The 19156-nt window shown below is 52.7% G+C and overlaps 4 protein-coding genes across 4 annotated transcripts; 2 read left to right on the top strand and 2 right to left on the bottom strand.

The window, feature by feature from the left end:
- Window positions 1-69: 69 nt before the first annotated feature.
- DSM5745_09074 (uncharacterized protein) lies at window positions 70-1983 on the bottom strand (the record flags this gene model as incomplete). The annotated part of the gene is made up of 3 exons (XM_026751090.1): window positions 70-527; window positions 600-931; window positions 983-1983. The coding sequence occupies 3 exons, from the start codon at window positions 1981-1983 to the stop codon at window positions 70-72; spliced, it is 1791 nt and encodes a 596-aa protein (XP_026600176.1).
- Window positions 1984-5095: 3112 nt separating this feature from the next.
- Window positions 5096-7800, top strand: DSM5745_09073 (uncharacterized protein; the record flags this gene model as incomplete). Its single annotated transcript, XM_026751089.1, has 5 exons — window positions 5096-5107; window positions 5163-5794; window positions 5849-6707; window positions 6758-7204; window positions 7255-7800. 5 exons carry the CDS (start codon window positions 5096-5098, stop codon window positions 7798-7800), a joined length of 2496 nt encoding a protein of 831 aa, XP_026600175.1.
- A 1192-nt stretch (window positions 7801-8992) lies between these two features.
- Window positions 8993-10536, bottom strand: DSM5745_09072 (uncharacterized protein; the record flags this gene model as incomplete). The annotated part of the gene is made up of 4 exons (XM_026751088.1): window positions 8993-9106; window positions 9180-10025; window positions 10090-10476; window positions 10528-10536. 4 exons carry the CDS (start codon window positions 10534-10536, stop codon window positions 8993-8995), a joined length of 1356 nt encoding a protein of 451 aa, XP_026600174.1.
- Window positions 10537-11773: 1237 nt separating this feature from the next.
- On the top strand, window positions 11774-18088 carry DSM5745_09071 (type I polyketide synthase; the record flags this gene model as incomplete). Its single annotated transcript, XM_026751087.1, has 3 exons — window positions 11774-12057; window positions 12106-12397; window positions 12452-18088. The coding sequence occupies 3 exons, from the start codon at window positions 11774-11776 to the stop codon at window positions 18086-18088; spliced, it is 6213 nt and encodes a 2070-aa protein (XP_026600173.1).
- Window positions 18089-19156: the final 1068 nt, after the last annotated feature.

The following is a 19156-nucleotide window of genomic DNA, read 5'->3' as shown; positions in this document are numbered from 1 at the left end:
GACCAACCAGGATACCCGGCAATTGTACTAAATTGAGGACATATTTCTAATTAACGTTTATTTCGCATACTAGCCGCCCTCTCTTCCTAATTCATATCGCGGTAACAGGGCACTGAAGGTTCGAGTTCCATTGGGATCTTGCGTCACGGTCTTGTGTGTTGGGGCGGAATGATTATCGTGATCTGTAATCATCTCTATTAAGGCCTCCATTATGAGGTCGTCATTCTGGTGGCCATCTGATGGAGGTTGAGGGACCCTAGGGTCAGTATCAACCACAAAGCCACTGTTGAATCTATAACCATTGCCATGCGCATATCGAGGTTCAGCTTCGACATTCACCACCTCTAGGGGTCGATTGTTCTGGTAACCATCTGTGCATGCAGGCTGAGGGACCCTGGGGCCAGTATCGATCGCAAAGCCACTGTTGAATCTGTAGCCGTCTATGCCTGGTGTATATCGAGGCTCAGCTTCAGCGTCAATCCCCTCTATGGCCTTGGCTATAATCTCGTCGATGTCGCAGTTACTGTCTGTTGCACTGAATTAGGAACCGGAGTCCTGTAAAGTGGAGGCATCCTGCGATATACCTGAACAGGACATACCGTTGTCTATAAAATTACTTGACTGAACCTTCTGGTTACCTCCAGGTTCCAATATTGCTAAACAATCTATCGGATGAACATCAAGACGACGTCTTTTCGCAGGGGGGCAATCATTCGCTGCCCGCTTATGGGATGTCACTGCTTCTGCGGCACTCGGAATCGGTCCCTCAGGTGTTCGGCCGTTCATTGAACTCAGAGACGGTAGACAATCGTAGATCTTCTGAAGACATTCAGAGAGCTCTGTAGCCGATGTCCCTGTAGCGGATTCCTCTCCAGCCTCCTTTATTTGATCGCGTATCGCTTTAGCATCGGGCTTCGACATATTCCGCCATCTGCAGATCATCCGTATCGAAGAAGAGAAGTTTGCCAGAATGTCGACTTACCTTGTCCAATGCGGCACCGAGATTCGGAACAAATCAATCAGTTCGAAGAATGAAAATTTCTCCCCGCGCTCGATCTTGTACAAATCGCCTCTTGTAGCAGCACGTCCTAGGGCTTTGCGCAGAGCCGCGCTTCTTCTTGACTCGCCCCTGTTCAAAATCACCTCAGTATGTGTTTCAAAGTATTCCACCTGTTCGAATAATCTTCTTTCCAGCAGCCTCTGGGCCAAGGCATCCATGGACTCGCGGTTTCTGAGAGCATTCACCAACTGAGAGATGACAGGCCCACTGTCGAGCTGGGACAGCCTATTCCAGAAATGATGATGGCGGCCTTTGCGATAGGTTTTATTGAATTCCTCCGCGCGTTCCTCAGGGACTCTACTGAAAGATTTGTAGATTGGGTGTTCTTTGATTTTTTGGTTGGTGGTTCCTTCACTGTTGGTCTTTTCACAATCAGGCCTTTTTTCAGTGCTGCACTGGGTGGCATTGGACTCGACGTTGGTGTCTTCGGGGTTGGTGTCTTCATTATTGGTGACTGCATCGTCGATATCTTCTGCATTGGTGTCTTCATTGCTGGTGTCTTCGACGTTGGTGTCTTTATCTTCGATGTGGGCTGTTTCCACATTGGCATTGGCGTCTCCGTCTTCAACAACGTTGGCGTCTTCCACACTCGGCAATCCAACTTCATCATTAGTGTCAGTCCCTTCATGATTGACCTCACTGTCGAGCTTTCGATTGGATTCCCCGTGAATGTTGGACTCCTCGTCAGGCTCTTCCTCGAGCTCTTCAGCCGTATATTCTTTGTTATTGGATCGCTTGCCAGTTGCTTGGTTATCAGCAGCTCGACCCAAACGGCCTCTAAGCTCCGTTAAGCCCTCATGGATATCACCGCGTTTGATTGGAGTGAATAAAGTGTTGACTAGGTCTGCAACTCCCATGTCATATGGACGTATCAATTGAATCAGGGTCTCTATCGCACGGCAAACATCATCAGCACCGGCCATTTCAGTAGCAAATTCAAGCAGTTGAAGAATGAAGTATATCAGACTCGAGCAATTGTGGAGAAGTACCGCACTTTGTACCCAGGAGAGGTTCTGTGGGTATCCGAGTGCCCGTCAACCTATTTTAATTTGGAGGTGAGGCGGGGGCGTGGTGGGCATCCGTGTGCTCACAGGGAGCTCTGGTCCAATCATAGATTTCTTGGTGGGTATTTCTAGAACAACTGTTCGAGAAATCCCCACCTCAAAAGCCAATGATTGGGTTCTGATTTACCTCCCAAGATTCAGTTGTCCTGTCACCGCGTGAGAGAACGACCAATAGCAGGGCCGGTCTGTCAGAGCCTATTCACGGTTAAGCCGACCGCAGACAAGTCCATGCTTCCTCTTGACTCTGTAAGTTCAGAGCTCCGACGCTACCATACTGTGTCTCTGCTAAAGTGGTCCAGATATCTGCCGGCGAGCTGACAGTTGTCCACGCGGATCTTCGAGCGCTAGAGTACCGGCTTGATAATATCCAAAGTCGCCCATCACTTCAACGCAGTTCTGCTCTTGGATAAGGCAGACGCACTTATAGAGCAGCATTCATCCTAGCTTGGTCCCATGATTGCTTTTCCACTGTTTTTCCTTGAACATTGGAGTACTACAGGGGCATTTTTTCCTGACTTTAAACCGAACCGTGAAATTTAACAACGCGATTTTAAGCCGTATCCATCTTAAAATTGAATACAAGAATCTAATAAAAGGGACAGGAAGGAAAATCTAGCCCTGTTTTCTTTCCAAAGCCTGTACTTTTGCAGGCCCGACCACCATTGAAGCCAAAAACCTTTAGCTCGTAGAGTCCCTTAACTTGAACAGACAAGAGATGAGGTACTATCTGACACACATGCAGCCTATTTTTAACAATATAAATCAGATTAGAAACCCTATTTTTATTACGCATGCACTGGTCACAGTTAATGGTGCACAAGTCAGTCCTAAGCACCTGCAATTAGGGGAAAGTCGAGCGAGAGATTCACAGGCAGATTTGGCAAGTCAGAGCATCTAGCGGACATACACACTGGATTATCAGGCTAGCATACATGTTCACAGAGTTAAAAATTATCTGTTAAGGGGATCCTGCATTGACATGATTACCAGTAATGTCTAGAAATGTTCTAGTGGCATGGAACAGATCCAATGGCTCACTTTATAATTTACCTTTTCCCTCTTACTAGATATAGACATACCCAAAACAGCTATTGCATTGCTTTTGTAGATGAGTGCTTACCCATAACCATTCCCTTGTTGAAGGGCTCCTTGCTCCTGCACAGCCTCGATAAAGCCGAGGTTATGCCTTTAGATATCGCCGTGGTTATCTCATCTGACGGGCAGTTAATTGTGGTATGTATATATCAAGAGACGGAATAGGAAGAAATTAAGCCATCAATACGCGTTGTCTGAGCCCAGCTTTATTGCGGCGACAGAAAACTATATAAAAGCCTTGAATGTCTCCTCTGATATCCTCACTCTCATCTAAGCCTTCAGATACCAGGTCTTCAACGGTTCATCTGAGTCAAACCAATTTATTGATTTTCGAGACAGAGGATCGCCTATCCCTTATTTGTCGAGAACCCAAAGCGATTGCCTCAAACTTTGCTTATCGAACTCGAGTCAATTGTCAGTTGCTTGAGAAGGGATGCCAAAACCATATACTGACAGGAGCGACTTTCTATCTAGAACCCTGGCTCCATCGAAAATGCCGGCCGAGTGTCTGAGGTGCTGCGGGACAGGAGGAAAGTACGGAGATTGTGACCGATGCAACGGCACTGGAAATATTGAAAACCCAAAGGGGAAATGTGGCCAGTGTATGGGAGACGGCATCGTGAAATACCCTTGCGCACATTGTGGTGGCAAGGGAAAGATCGGCTAGTATATGGACCTTTTGAAGAAAGTTGAGGTGGATAACATCCAGCAAGGGATTAGCCCAGTCCGTCGTGTACACTCTTTCGTCTGCGTACTGGATGGATGGCTACTATTCTTTTTGTTTTGTTGTGGACGTGTATCTACCTTGTGTTAGGTATCGAAACTCGACGCCCTCATCGGCTCGGTGTCGTTTCAGAAAGGTACTATAAGCTCTGCAATTACCAGTTGGCTTACTTGTGACCTAATGATGTCTTCAAGATCCAGCCTGTGAGAGGACTCCACACCTATCCAAGATCGCTCTGCGAATAACCTTGTAGAATATAGCAGCAATGTAAAATACCCTGGTAGCCCGCGTGCTAATTGGTGCAGCAGTTTAGTTTAATCCCTTGAAAGATAAAGGTTATTCTGTTAGATAGGTATTAAGAGAAGGTGCGAATAAAAGGGTTATAGTAGTAAGCTAAACTGTTTAAATATAAACTAGTAAAAGGTCACGTGTAAAAAGGCAAGCTATCCCAAAGCAGAAACACATGGGTTCAAATAATATTACTTTAGCTTTAAGCAGCTATTCACGGGATTAGTTAAAGGGGCGGCTAATTAAAACAGCAGAATTTACTTTATTAAAATTTACCAACCCAGTAGGTCACGGAACTGACTTTTGAATTGCAGTAAAGATAGGAACATGTACGGTAAGGGCCGGCTCAAAGGGCAGGCGGTACCGGACGGCAGTATGATCCGACAGGTTTCTGGCGCGAATCACGTGATGCTAGGCTTGTTTACCAACGCGCGCGTTCTGAGCACATCCTTCTTAATCCCTTGTATCTCCCCCCACCCTCTTCCCCACTTGTTATTGACGCGTGGGCCTTGATCCGTCTGGGCTCAATTTCAGGTAATGACTACTCGATATAAACATTCCACCCGAAGGACGGGTCAAGCATCGCAAAGTCGGAAAACTGCTCATGCAAAATACCCAACAAATTCAAACAGTGGGGAGCATGAATGTGGTGATAAGACAGCAATTCATGTGACAGTGCGTTGTCGAAGTCGCAGTGAACAGGAGACAAAGGAAGATCATGCCATTATACTTCGAACAGATGGCATCAAAGGAAAGACCGTGGAAGTATCTACAGGGTCTCTCACGAACAAGACCTACAACTTCGATCGGGTATTCTCATCGGCTGCCGACCAGCGCACGGTTTACGAAGATACTGTACTGCCAATGGTTGATGAAGTGAGATTCGAACCTGCCTTGCCTCTAGCACAGTATACACTGATGACTAGTACAGCTACTATGCGGCTACAACTGCACCGTCTTCGCCTACGGACAAACCGGGACAGGCAAAACATACACAATGTTCGGAAAAATGACAGAAGAGCTTGGGCTTTTGTCTGACGATGCAGGGATCATCCCACGCACTCTCTACACCCTATTTGACAAGCTCAAGGGCAGGGATAGCACTGTCAAGTGTTCTTTCATCGAGCTATATAACGAGGCCTTATGTGATCTTCTCTCCGATGAGGGGGATACAAAACTCCAGTTGTTTGAGAATGAACGGAATGGCGCCAACGGAAGTTTGTTGGTGAAAGGGATGCGAGAATCATACGTTGATTCTCCATCAGCTGGTGTTCGACTACTCGAAATGGGTAGTCGGAAACGACAAGTGGCAGCAACCAGATGCAATGATCTCAGTTCCCGAAGTCATACCATCTTCACGATCAACGTGCTTACCAGGACTAGCGAACAGTCCATTACGTCTGGGAAACTGAATCTGGTAGACCTGGCCGGCAGCGAGAATATTCAGCGAAGTGGTGCCGAGAACAAACGAGCTGTCGAAGCCGGTCAAATCAATAAAAGCTTGCTGACGCTTGGACGAGTCATCAATGCACTGGTTGATAAATCCTCACATGTGCCGTACAGGTATTGCATCCCTGGTTCATTTGAAGATAAGAATTCTAACATTGGATACCATAGAGAATCAAAATTGACACGTTTACTGCAAGATTCCTTGGGTGGGCAGACCAAAACTTGCATAATTGCGACTGTTTCGCCCTGCCAGTCAAGTCAGGAAGAGACTGTCTCTACACTAGACTACGCATTTCGCGCCAAAAACATTCACAATAGACCGCAGATCAACACTCCCGTCCCAAAAGATACATTACTCTCAGAACTTGCTCTGGAAATCGAGAATCTTAAACGCAACTTGAGAGCGACTAGGGATCGGAACGGCGTTTATATGACTTCCGATACGCATGAAGAGATGCTCAAAGAGATTGAGTCCCGGCGGATCGTCAACGAGGAGCAAAAGCAATGTATAGAAGCCCTAGAATCCGGCCTCCAACACAGGACAGGAGAGCTGCTCGCAGTGACACGGCAGCTCCGGGACTTGGATCTCGACAACAAGGAGGCTCATCTAAAGCTCAGGCAAATGAATGACGCTCTAAACAAGGCTCACAATATATGGGGCGGATCTATTGCAGAGGTCTCGGACATCACCGAGAAAGTGGGAGCTCGAATGAAGGATTTCCAAGCTCACCAGACGAGACTCTTACGGGACTTTTCAGCCAATCTCGGCCGATTCCTTGAAAATGAGATGACGGCTGCTCAGAGGAATCAGACCCTCCTTTATGATACTCTCCGTGCTGTCGAAGGCGCTGGGGAGGATTCTAAAACGCAACTATTGAAAGGCGAGACAGAAGAAGCTTTCCATCAGCTCAAGCAAATAAGCAAAACGGGCAGGGCGACGGTTTCCGAGGCCTTGAATGAACTCTCTCATGCAATTACCCGGATATCTGAAGGTCTTGAGGGTGAGCTATTGAAGTGCAACGACCAGGTACAACCCCTCACATGCTTTCATAAGTCCTTATCTGATCAGTTTTGTAGTTTGAAATGGCCTACGGCGCATTCGATCAAGACGTCCAGTCTACATTTCAGACAATAGTAAAACATGTTGAGGAGCAAAACGTCGAGATCAGCGAGCTACGCCATCGGCTTCAAAATGCCAATTCTCGAATGATAGAGATGAACCACAAGACGTCGCTTGACGTGGCTCGCCTTTTGGAAGAGGAGCGTGCGAATGCTGAAGTAGAGCGCAATAACTTTCTGAGCCAGATCGGTGCAATCTACGACCTTTCATCCCAGCAACGTTGGGACCGGCTTCAAGAGAACTACAATATCATCTGCAGTGACATTTCAAGTTCTGGAATTCTGATGGAAAGTCTCACTACACATAGCCGGATTGATGAGTGCATCGCAAGGCAAAAGCAACTTGCTAAAGAACTAGCTGATTCAAGCAGCTATCTCAAAGTGCGGATGTGGCAAGATAAAGAGGTATCGTTCCTATTTTCTTTTGTATTCGACCTTTTGATGACCGGAAGCAGCGTCTGGGTAAACGACACTTTTCCGCCCGACAAGCAGCAGTATCCGCGAAGAAGGACCTCCAGCAAAGTGTTGACAATCATAAGGAGACTCTTCACGAACAGCTGGAGCTCTGGGCTCGAGAATTGGAAAAGACGCAATCACAGAACAAACAGCTTAGTGATGCCTACCTTGGCCATTTGAATACATTGGAGACCACTATCAAGCAGTCATACTCAACAGTGAAGGACCAACTTGGCATGGTGCTTGAAAACTCCGGGCAATTTCAGAAAGACATGGCACGGCATTCGGACGCAATGGAGCAGCCTATTGAGGCCTTGGAGAAGGAGATCTGCGAGCCCCTCTCGCACCTGCGAACAAACATACAGAGTTATTCAATACCAACAGGTGCCTCCCTAGAACAGGACGCCTGTGATAGACCCGGGGCAACTCAGAGCAATCAAGAGGGCACTTCTCACTGGGAACATGACAATCTGGCTAAGCAGCCACGCGTGGAGATTGCATCTGACGACAGCGAAAACCCGCGACTGAAACGGCGACGCCTGTAAGAACACATTGTTGGCGACATTTAGCTTGCCCCCAATATCTCTTATGTCCATGTAACATTTCGGTTCCTGATTACTAGGTTTACGCCTGCAAATAGAGGCAGGAGAAACTCCTGTAGGAAGTTAGGGTATAATCCAGCTACTCATACTCGGAACCTGCCAGTGACCGGACAGGGTTCTTCAACAAGCACTCATATCCAACTTGACATCCATAGGCCCCTCAAGCTGTGAAGCAGTAAGATAAGACTACCCAGTGCGTCTTTTGGTGCGGGATCATGTCGCTGTAATCAAGTCAGCAATACCGTAGGTTGGGGGCTTGAAGCATGCAGCGGGGGCGCTCTACGATGACAACTCCCAGTCGTACAAAAGTAGTCAGCACCAAGAAAACTCCGACATAAATAAGTCATATCCTCCTCTCCCTAAAAGCTTCAGCTTCCAAATCAGTGCCTTATCTACTTGCTCTTATTCCACTCAGTGCACCTCCCTTAACACCCATCCATCCACCCCTAGCCCTACAACCAACATGCAGACCCATCTCTGGCAGATCCTACTCGCACTCACAGCCATCCTCCCAACCCATCTTGCATCCGCCCAATGTGTCCAAAACGGATGCACATGCGCCACAGGGACCCCGCAAGGCCAGTACTGCGGCTGGTGTGCCGCCGTGACATCTGCTGGGAGCGGCGGGTCGTGGTCCGATGTGTACGAGTGTAATGCGCAGGGAGGCTGCTGCCGCTATGGGCCGCGGGACTCGTGCCAGGATCCGGTGGCGTATAGTCCTTGTGGTTGATGTGCTTCTGTCCGTGATGATGAATTCGGTGTTGAGGTGGGTAGGTAAAGGTTTCTTGGTTTTTGGGCTGCAGGGGCGATGCTGATTTTTTTTGTCGATAGGCTGGTTTCCTTGAGTGGGGAGGGACATGAGATCATGCGGCTGACTATGGGAAGAAATTCGATGAGGTCAAGGATGGTTTCATTTGATGGGTATATTTGATGCTTTTGGACTTTCGAGTACATGATTATTGTATTACCTGCCCCCTCTTCTGACACGGTCCACTCAGCTTACAGTGCGTGTCTGATTGATACCTTATACCTAAATAGTTGCTGAAGAAGCAACGCAGTGTGGGAGTCTGACAGAGGCACTGAATTCATTTCTCGATTTTGCACGCAATAGATACGGTAAAACTCATTTGCGGAACTAGGTAGGCATGGTACTCTCCCTTCGCCTCGTCGCAATCCTCACCTCCATATCAACGCAGACCATATTCCCCCAGGTAATCGTCATATCCTTTTCTACATCCGCCAGCGTCATCTAGCCGTATCCACGTTAGCAAAGGTATAACCCATGCAACAAATCAACAACTAAGAGAGGAAGAAGGACATACCTCATACTCCTTAACCAGCACCGCCACAACCTTGTACAGCTCCAGCAGCGCCACGTCCTTCCCAAGACAAACCCTCCCCCCAAACCCAAACGCGCACAGCATCCCCTCCATCTTTTTTCTCTGCTCCGGCTCCGCCTCAACCCACCTCTCCGGCCGGAATACGTCAGGCTCGACTCCGAAGATCTCCTCGTTGTGGTGGATCACCCACGGGGACACGCTCACCAGCGTCCCTGGGGGCATATACTGACCGTCGACGACGGCGCCGCCGGGCGGCACGACGCGTTCTATCATGAAGCCGGGTGGTGGGTGGATGCGGAGGGACTCGAGGATGCAGGCTGTTAGGTAGGGGAGGTGGGTGGGGTTGCTGAGGAGGGTGTAGGGGGGGATTGTGGTGTTGGGGAGTGAGCTGTCGAGTTCGGCGCGGAGTTTAGATAGGGCGTTGGGGGATTTGAAGAGGTAGTATATTAGAACGCCGAGGGTTGTGCGGCTGGTAGGCAACATAGTGCGCGTCAGTAAATCTGGTGATAGTGTCAAGGAATGTGATAAAGAGAGAGGGTGGACGTACACTGCGTCAGGGGTGGGCGAGATTAGCATGAGTGCCAGGTCGATAATCTCGTTGCGGGTCACTACGTCTGGGTGCTTGAGGTGCGCTTCGATCCAGCTGTCTAGCAGGTCCTCGTTGGGTTTGGGTTTCTCGTCTTGGGACCGGGGGTCATCGATTTGGTGGCTGATCCTGGTGAGGGGGAGATATCTCCGCGCGAACGTCACGGGCGGGGGCACGAGGCCAAAGAAACGAACGAGAGGGTTCTTATCTAGCAGGTACTGGAAGACTGGGGCTTGTGCAAGCTGGGTACAGACTTTAGTCAGTTGCAGTTCCCAAGCCCCCTTCTCAGGAAAGACGACGACTTACTCGTGTTAAATGTGTTGACAATTTCCGCGAGAGCCGGATAATACCCTCCAGATCCGACTGGCCTTTCACAAACCCATAGGGCCGGCTAAATGCAAGAATGCCGCCGACATCGAAGACAAAATAATGGAGCTGGTCGATAAGACTAGGGCTTGGAGTGTGCGAGGCCGCGGCTTTGCCGTCTGCAGGTGCGCAAGACGCGTCGAGCTTGGCCAGCAGATCCAGCAGCAAGGCATCAATTGCTTCCTCGCGATGCAGCAGCTGCTCCATCGAGAAGCCTTGCTCAACCAGCCCTCGGTACCGCGCATGCCAGTGGTTATCTCGTGTGGAGAAGATATTTTCCTTCTTCGGGCCCTTGCCGTGCGCTTCAAAGGCGATGTACCAGTTGGACTGAGCATGTCAGAGAGCGCATCTGCTTGCGTTTGTTGTTGGAGGACTTACTTTGGGCATGTTATTTCTGGGCCCGTATATATCCTCTATGGCGGACGGCTTGCTGAAGGATAGAGCATTGGGCCCGACACGTACGACGCTGCCGTACTTTTTATGCAGGGCGAGATATGTCGGCCGCTCGTTTCCATGCAGGTAGACGTGCGCCACGCGCCAGAGGTCTGTGAATGATGCTAGAAATGGCCCTGGATAGCGGTGCAGACCGTGGCTGTAGCGGCCGTGGCCGATGACATGAACGATGTAGAGGCAAAGGCATAGCAGGAGTTGAACCCAGGTGAGAACTCGCCAGAGGTAAATGGAGCACGCGAGAAGGGAAATGTAGAGGAGCATTTTGATATGGGTTTGGGATGGTCTCTGGAGTAGGACGGGCAGTCTGGTCATGGTCAAGGGCTAAATAAGTTCACCGGGCAGTCGGAACTGCTCTTGTTCAGCTTCCATGGCCAGAACTCGAGACGTCTGCGTTGTCGAACCGTCTGTGGGAAGTCTGCTCGTGTTCGACCCGGAGTCAACCAACACGCAGAATTATCGGGTCACACATGAAACAGCGGAAACTCAATGCATCTCCGTATCCATGGATCGAGGTTACCTGGGTCAAGGGTAGGAGATTGCCAGTGTAGTCAGATCAACACTTGGCGCAGGAGCTTGGTCCAATGGACCCTGGATCTCGGAGCTATGACAGACGCCACCTGGGGCGGACTCAGAGTATGCTGGGTATAATACCTGATTATACCTCGGGAGCTATTAAACCGGGGCCCAGCTGGGGGCTGGTCTGAAAGCCGAAAGCCGAATACGAGGTCCCCGAGGGCCCGATCCATTGCTGTACCGGTATCCCATATCAGTCATGTGTGACCTGCATGCCGGGGGTACCCTGCTGAGAGGAGCCCTGGCAAAGGCGCAGACGCATTGCTGATGGTTTATCTCCTCCTTCTCATATCAGCCATGTGTGACCCGCTGTGGGGATGGCTCAAGGATCCCTAGCATACCCTACCATACCCTACCATAGCAAAGGCGCAAGGCGTGCAGACACGAAGGGCGAGATATCGTTTCATGATTCCAGGATGGCTATCCAGAGTAAACCAGGTGGCGACTGTGAAGCTGTCCTCGGCTAAGAATACCTCGAAAAATTCGAGCGATGAAGAGGTGGGCCTTGGGTATAAATTTGGGGTCGAGGAAGTGACAAGATGCAACTGATCTGTTTAGACAGCTGCGCATTGCTTTCTCTCTTGAAGATTCTGCCATCATGCCACTTCCCAGCCAGATCATAGTCTTCGGGGGGCTCGATTACGACTACAAGCAGAGCCTCCGACTCCTCGCAACCGAGACAGACAATGTAGTCCTCAAGTCGTTCTTCGACAGAGCCGCCGTTGCCCTGGCCGAGGAGGTTCGCGCACTTCCCTGCAGCCACCGCAGCCGCGGTATCCCAACCGGCAAGTCGATCCTGGAGTTAATCTCGAAGGAGGGAGGCAGTCACCAGGCGCTGGAGATGGCGCTGACCTGCATTTACCAGTTTGCTTCTTTCATCAGGTAAGTGACTCCTTGCATATGGCATATGCACCGGACTGACGACAGTAGACACTTCAGCACCACGGAGCAGCCCTACCCAACTGGAGAGTCGACGCACATCATCGGCATCTGCAGCGGACTCTTGACGGGGGCCGCGATCAGCTGCAGCGCCTCGGTCTACCAGTTGGTTGCTCTTGCCGTCCGCACGATCGTGGTTGCCTTTCGGGTCGGCCTCGTGGCGGAGGAGATGCGCCGAGGGCTCGCTCTGTCAGAGGACGACTCGGCGACTTGGTCGGTCATGGTCCCCGGGTTTAGCCGTGATGCTGCGATTGAAACTCTCTCTCGATACAATGAGGATATCGTGCGTCCCACTTTCTGTTCCATCTCGTGCAGCGGACTAATCCGTGGACTCCAGAACATCCCATCTGTCTCGCAGGTGTATGTCAGTGCAAGCACTCCATCTGGCGTGATCCTCAGCGGTCCTCCCCCAGCAATGGAGGCGCTACTCGCGGCGCCGTGCATGGCCGGCCGCAGTTACCGCAGGACCAGAATCACTGCGCTGTATCATGCACCGCACATCTACGACGTGCCGAATGTAGACCGCGTCTTGGACGGCGCATTTCCCGTAGATATTGCCAGTCAACTCAGCCGACTAGGAATGGACACGGGGGCTCAATATCATGGTCCGGGTAAGAAGGATCTGTCTGGCCTTTTTCGGAGCGCCGTCTCCGGTATACTGCTGGAGCCGGTCCGCATTGACGCGATCCTTGAGCGTATCACTCGCGATATTCCTAGCCCAGCCGATGGACCGATGAGAGTCATACCCATCGGGACAATCTCGGGCAGCGGCATTGCAAACGCCATGGCCAAAACCGCACGGTGCCAGGTCCAGGTGGACACTTCCATCCAGGACCCGTCTGCCTCGGCTCAGAGTCTGCCCTCGCCACCTGGAGGCTCTGGCAAACCGAAGCTCGCCATTATCGCCTACTCCGGACGCTACGCTGATGCCAACAGCGACGAGGACTTCTGGTCCTTGCTTTACGAAGGCCGCGATGTGGCCCGCACCGTCCCCCTTCAACGATGGGATGTAAAAACCCACGTGGACCCAACGTTGAAAAGGAAGAATACCAGCGCATCACCCTATGGATGCTGGCTCCGAGATGCGGACCTGTTCGACGCCCCCTTCTTTGGGATGAGTCCGCGCGAGGCGCCCCAGGTCGACCCGGCGCAACGGCTCGCGCTCCTGACCACATACGAGGCAATGGAGAATGCAGGCATGGTGCCTGACGCGACCCCGTCCACGCAGCGAAGCAGGGTCGGCGTCTTCTTTGGAATAACAAGCAACGACTGGAGCGAGACAAATGCCTCGCAGGATGTCGACACCTACTACATCCCCGGCTGCTGTCGCGCGTTTGTCCCTGGGCGGCAGAACTACTTCCATAAATTCAGCGGGCCAAGCTACTGCGTTGACACGGCTTGTTCGTCGAGCCTTGCGGCCATGCATCTTGCTTGCAACGCGCTCTGGCAAGGGGACATTGATACGGCCATCTGCGGCGGGACCAACGTCCTTACGAACCCGGATATCACCGCGGGATTGGACCGGGGGTTCTTCCTCTCGCGGACAGGAAACTGCAAGACCTTTGATGAGGAGGCCGATGGATATTGCCGTGGCGAAGGCGTTGTGACCATGATTATCAAGCGGCTGGAGGACGCCATCGCAGACAATGACCCCATCCAGGGCATCCTACTCGGGGCGTACACCAACCACTCTGCCGAGGCCGAAAGCATCACACGCCCGCATGTCGGCGCGCAGAGGGCTATTTTCAAGCGCGTCCTGGCGTCGTCAGCCGTCGATCCCCAGACGGTCAGTTACATTGAAATGCACGGCACGGGCACCCAGGCCGGCGATGCGCGCGAGATGGATTCGGTCCTCTCGACCTTTGCGCCGTGTGTGCCGCCGCTCCCAGACTCGCGTCAGAGCCCGCTGTACATCGGCTCAGTCAAGGCAAATGTCGGACACGGTGAAAGTGTCTCGGGAGTCACGGCCCTGGCCAAAGTTCTCATGATGATGGAGAAAGACACCATTCCGCCGCACTGCGGGATCAAGACGAAGCTCAACTCCAAGTTTCCCTCGGATCTGCACGACCGTAAGGTCCGGATTGCGCTGGAGCCGACGCCGTGGCCTCGCGAGAAGGGGAGGCCTCGACGGGCGTTCATCAACAATTTCTCGGCGGCGGGAGGCAACAGTTCGGTGCTGGTCGAGGAGGCCCCGGATCGAGGGGGCAAACATGGAGGTGAGCAGGCTGTAGATCCTCGCTCGACACACGTCGTTGCTGTCTCGGCCAAAACAGTCACCGCACTGCTGGCAAACGTCAAAGACATGGTTGCGTTCCTGGAGGAAGGGACTGCCGACCTTGCCAGTGTGTCCTACACCACCACAGCGCGGCGGACACACCACCGCTACCGTCTCATGGCGCACGGCTCGACGCGCGAGGAGGTCTCGACAGAGCTCAACAACATGCTCACGGTCGCCTCTTCGACCGGCATCAAACCTCGCTTTGCAGGTCAAGCGGCATTTACATTCACGGGCCAGGGCGCACAATACCCCGGCATGGCGCGCGATCTCCTCCACTTCACCAGTTTTGAGGCAGACCTCCGTCGTCTCGACTCGCTGGCACTGAAGCAGGGCTTCCCGTCAATCATGCCGCTCATCCAGTCCGATATTGGCCTGGCGACGATCACCGAGTTCGAGCCCCTAGTCGTGCAATTGACGTCTGTCTGCGTGCAAGTGGCTATGGCGAGACTATGGCGGTCTTGGGGTGTTAGACCAGCGCTTCTCATCGGGCATAGTCTGGGCGAGTACGCCGCGTTGAATGCCGCGGGGGTGATCTCGGACGCCGATACAATCTACTTGGTTGGAAGAAGGGCACAGATTATGGAGGAGCATTGTATGAAGGGGTCGCATAGCATGTTGGTTGTTGGAGCGCCGCTGGATGTGGTCGGGCCATGTGCGGCTTGGCTGGACGTCGGGGTGGCGTGTCGCAATGCGCCGGCGGAGACTGTTTTCAGCGGGCCAGACGACGCCATCAACCGGCTGGAGAAGGCTTGCCGTGATGCTGGTGTCCGAAAGGTGAAGAAGTTGGGTGTGCCGTACGCGTTCCACTCCTCGCAGATGGACTGCATCCTGGATGATCTGCAGACCGCTGCGGAGAGGGTCACGTACCATCCCCCGCATACCCCGGTGCTCAGTCCGCTACTGTGCGAAGTCGTGACGAGCGCCGGGGTGTTCAGCGCAGAGTATCTGGTGCGGCAGTGCCGGTCTACCGTCAACTTTGCTGGAGCTCTGGAGACGGCCAGGGCGCGCAATCTGGTCAAACACAGCACGGCATGGATTGAGATCGGGCCTCATCCAGTGACGATTGGCCTGATTAAGGCAAATCTGGAGTCTGTTATTGCCGTGCCCACCCTCCACCAGAGGCAGGATACCTGGAAGGTCCTATGCAGCAGCCTGCGAGCCCTCTATGAGGCCGGCCACGCTATCGATTGGAAGGAATACCACCGCAGTTTTGAGAAGGGACTTCGTGTTGTCCGTCTTCCGGCGTATAACTGGGATCTGAAGAGCTATTGGCTGCCCTATGCCAACGACTGGGCGCTGTATAAGGGAGATGCCCAGTTCCTAAAGGAGAGAGAGCACAACGACCAGCCATCGACGACATGCGTGCACCGAATCGTCGAGCAGACGACCGCCGAGGATAATGTTACGCTCGTCGCCGAGTGTGATCTTCAGCGGCCTGACGTCAAGGCTGTGTCGCAAGGCCATCGACTCAACGGCGTCCCGCTGTGTACGCCGTCCATCTACGCGGAGATTGCGTTCGTTTTGGGAGGCTACCTAAACCGGCGGTGGATGGACGACGAGCGCTTGGTCGAGGTCCGGGATATGGATGTGCAGCGGCCGCTGGTCCTGCAACTCCAGTCCGAAGGTCCACAGCTGTTGCGATGCCGTATGACTCTACATACAGACACGGGCGAGGCAGACGCAGAATTCTATAGCGTGACCCCAGAGGGACAATCGCAGGAGCAGCATGCCGAGTGCTCCGTGGCATTTCCACTCGCTAGCGACGCCGTGCAAGAGGCAAAAGACTTCGGTGGCCCTATGCTTGAGAATATCGCGAATCTGCGGGAACGATCCAACAGCAGTAGCTGCGTACAGAAGCTGTTTGGAAGTACGGCCTATCGGCTTGTTTCTTCACTTGCAACGTACAACAAAGAATACATGGGCGTTGCGGAGATCATCATGGACAGCGACACCTACACGGCAGCAATCAAGGTTCAGTGCTGCCCAGAGGCAAACGAAGGGGTCTATGATGTGAACCCGTTCCTCATCGACAGCTGTGGACAGCCGGCCATGTTTGTGATGAACGGCCATGAGCATGCTGACTTGGAGAAGGAGGTCTGCGTCAATCATGGCTGGAGCTCGATGCTGTTCCACCGCAGCCTCGATGCGAGCAAGGCTTATGAGGTTTATGTGGATATGTCGGAGGCTTTGCCCGAGGGGATCCAGACCGGCAATGTGTTCGTCTTTGATGGAGAGGAGATCGTTGCTTTGATTCGTGGTATCAAGGCGCAAAGGGTTCCCCGGCGGTTGCTGAACTATATCATCCACATGCGAGGGGATGCGAAGGAGGCCCATGTGAGTTCATCGGCTGATGTATTGGTCAATGGAGGGCATGCTGCACCTGCAACTGTGGGAAGTTCTGTCCCTTCACTTCCCAACGGAGGACTGCAAAACGCTACAGCCGGTCCCACCTGGAACGCAGCTCTGACCATCATCATGGAGGAGAGTGGGTGCTCGATGTCCGACCTGGCAGACGATACGTGTTTCGCCGACCTCGGGGTCGACTCGATGCTCTCCCTGCTCTGCGCCAGCCGGTTCCGCGAGGAGCTCGGGGTGAGGCATGAGGCTATTATCTTCGACGAGCACCCAACCGTCAAGGAGCTGCGGCGGTTCTGGGAGGGACAATTCGGACCCGTCCAGCACGAGGAGGGCAACAGTGTAAGTCCTCCAAGATCCGGCACAGCCTCCAGTACACCCCCGAGCACAAACGGGACACCCAGCACACCCCAAAACACGGTGCAAGCAAACGGCAGTCCACCTGACGACTACAATATCACGCTTAACGGACAAATCTCTCCACCCGCAACATCTCTCCTCCTCCAAGGAACACCCACCTCGCCAGCAACGCGCAAGACCCTCTTCCTGCTCCCCGACGGCTCCGGCTCGGCCTCCGCGTACCGCCACATCCCCTTCATCTCCGACTCCCTCGCCATCGTCGGCGTCAACTGTCCGTACCAGAAACAGCCGGCTAGTTACACCGGCGGGGTTGAAAACGTCTCGCACGCCTACGTCCGCGAGATCCGCCACCGACAGCCCCGCGGCCCATACATCCTCGGCGGGTGGTCGGTGGGCGGGATATTCACGTACCGGGTCGCGCAGATTCTCGCCGAGCAGGGCGAGAAGGTCTCGGATCTGGTCCTGATCGATTGCCCCGTCCCTCGCGGGCTGGACTATCTTCCGAAGCGGTACTTTGAGTACTGTGACCGGATCGGGTTGTTTGGGACGGTGCACGTTCAGCATATCAATGGTACCGGTAATCTGAAGGACGACAACCTTAAGAAGAGAAAGATCCCTCCACCGAGCTGGCTAATCCCACACTTCGAGGCCTGCATCGAGAACCTGCATGAGTACTTCGCTGAGCCTTGGCAATCGCAGCCGCAAGGTATACCCACCCCAACAACGCACATCATCTGGGCCAGCGAGCCCATCGACTACGCCGTCACCGAGAAATTCGAGCATCGGCCCGACGACCCCGACGGCCTGGCCTTCCTCACCCGCGCCCGAAGGGATTTCGGGCCCTGCGGGTGGGAGAGTCTCCTACCGGAGGAGGAAATGCGGTTCTGGTGCGTAAGGGGGGCGTCGCATTTTAGTATGATGCGAGGGGAGGATGCTAGGGTTCTAGCTGGCATTATTGGGGAGGCGTTGGGGTGTCGGTAGATTGGGTACTGCTGGTGAACTACCTGGGTAGGGTGTAAGGTACGAAGGGAGCTTGTGTGGGTAATCCTAAAAGTCTGAACAGTTCTTGAAGTTCCTTGTTGATACAGTCCGATATTGGGATTGGAATCGAGACTGAGACTGAGATTGTCTGTGGTTTCCCTGCGGCTGCGAACCATGTTGACTTTCAAAAGTTTGATCAAACCATTCGCATCCCCCAATATTGATATTTTGTCGCTTCGCCCATCGACGTCCTTGAACAAGGGCTTGCATTCAGAGACAAAAGTTAGAACTTGCCAAGTCAGCAATCACAGCGGCCATTACAGATTAGCAGACCAAAATGAACAGACTTTTGCCTGTGACGGACTAGGACTCGCTGCGATGTATCGCGAGGAACCACTAATTGTATTTCCGGTCAGAAACGTTCTCTCTTCCCTTAGCTAGGGTAGGGTACCATAGGATTTCCGGGACTTACATTGCCAATCAGGTCTAAAGTAAGCTAGATTTTGCTAGCGGAGGCCTCCAATGGTCGAAATGTCTGCTGTGGCAGACACGATAGGCCAATGAATCCGTGTCCTTGCGCAGTAGCCCCAGCCAATTCAATTCATACCCGACGTGGTGTAGCGGCTGATTTCGTTCTGACAGCCCTCCGCGTCCGTCAAGAAGTTCATCATAAGCACCGCGCCTCGAGTCATACTCGTTAGCCCGTTCTCTCTGCGAGTCGGTGTGCGGAAGTATGCATAATGATCTTTCGCTTCAGTCGCCCTGACTCGCCCATATTCTGGACGATCAAATGATCCTTTCTCGTAGTGGAGTTGATCACGTAGTTCGGCGGACGGACAGCCCTTCTACCAGAATCTTATGGATTGCCTTACGGCCGCAGAGGACAACCATTGTTGCAGGTCCGATCTTCAGAGAAGGCCTTGACGTACTTTTCGATCCATTCGGAGAAGCTGCATGACAGTCATCATCAGTTGCTGCTTTTGGATACTTCCGCGGAGAGAACGTGTATATGTGAAGATCGACCTTCGCATCAGATGGACATTCCCGAGTAGTGGCAGCGTCGGGGGT

Source organism: Aspergillus mulundensis, assembly GCF_003369625.1.
Source record: "Aspergillus mulundensis strain DSM 5745 chromosome Unknown scaffold_11, whole genome shotgun sequence".
Classification (NCBI taxonomy): Eukaryota; Fungi; Ascomycota; class Eurotiomycetes; order Eurotiales; family Aspergillaceae; genus Aspergillus; species Aspergillus mulundensis.
The sequence above is the reverse complement of the archived record's forward strand: the minus strand, read 5'-3'. Positions and strand labels throughout refer to the sequence as shown.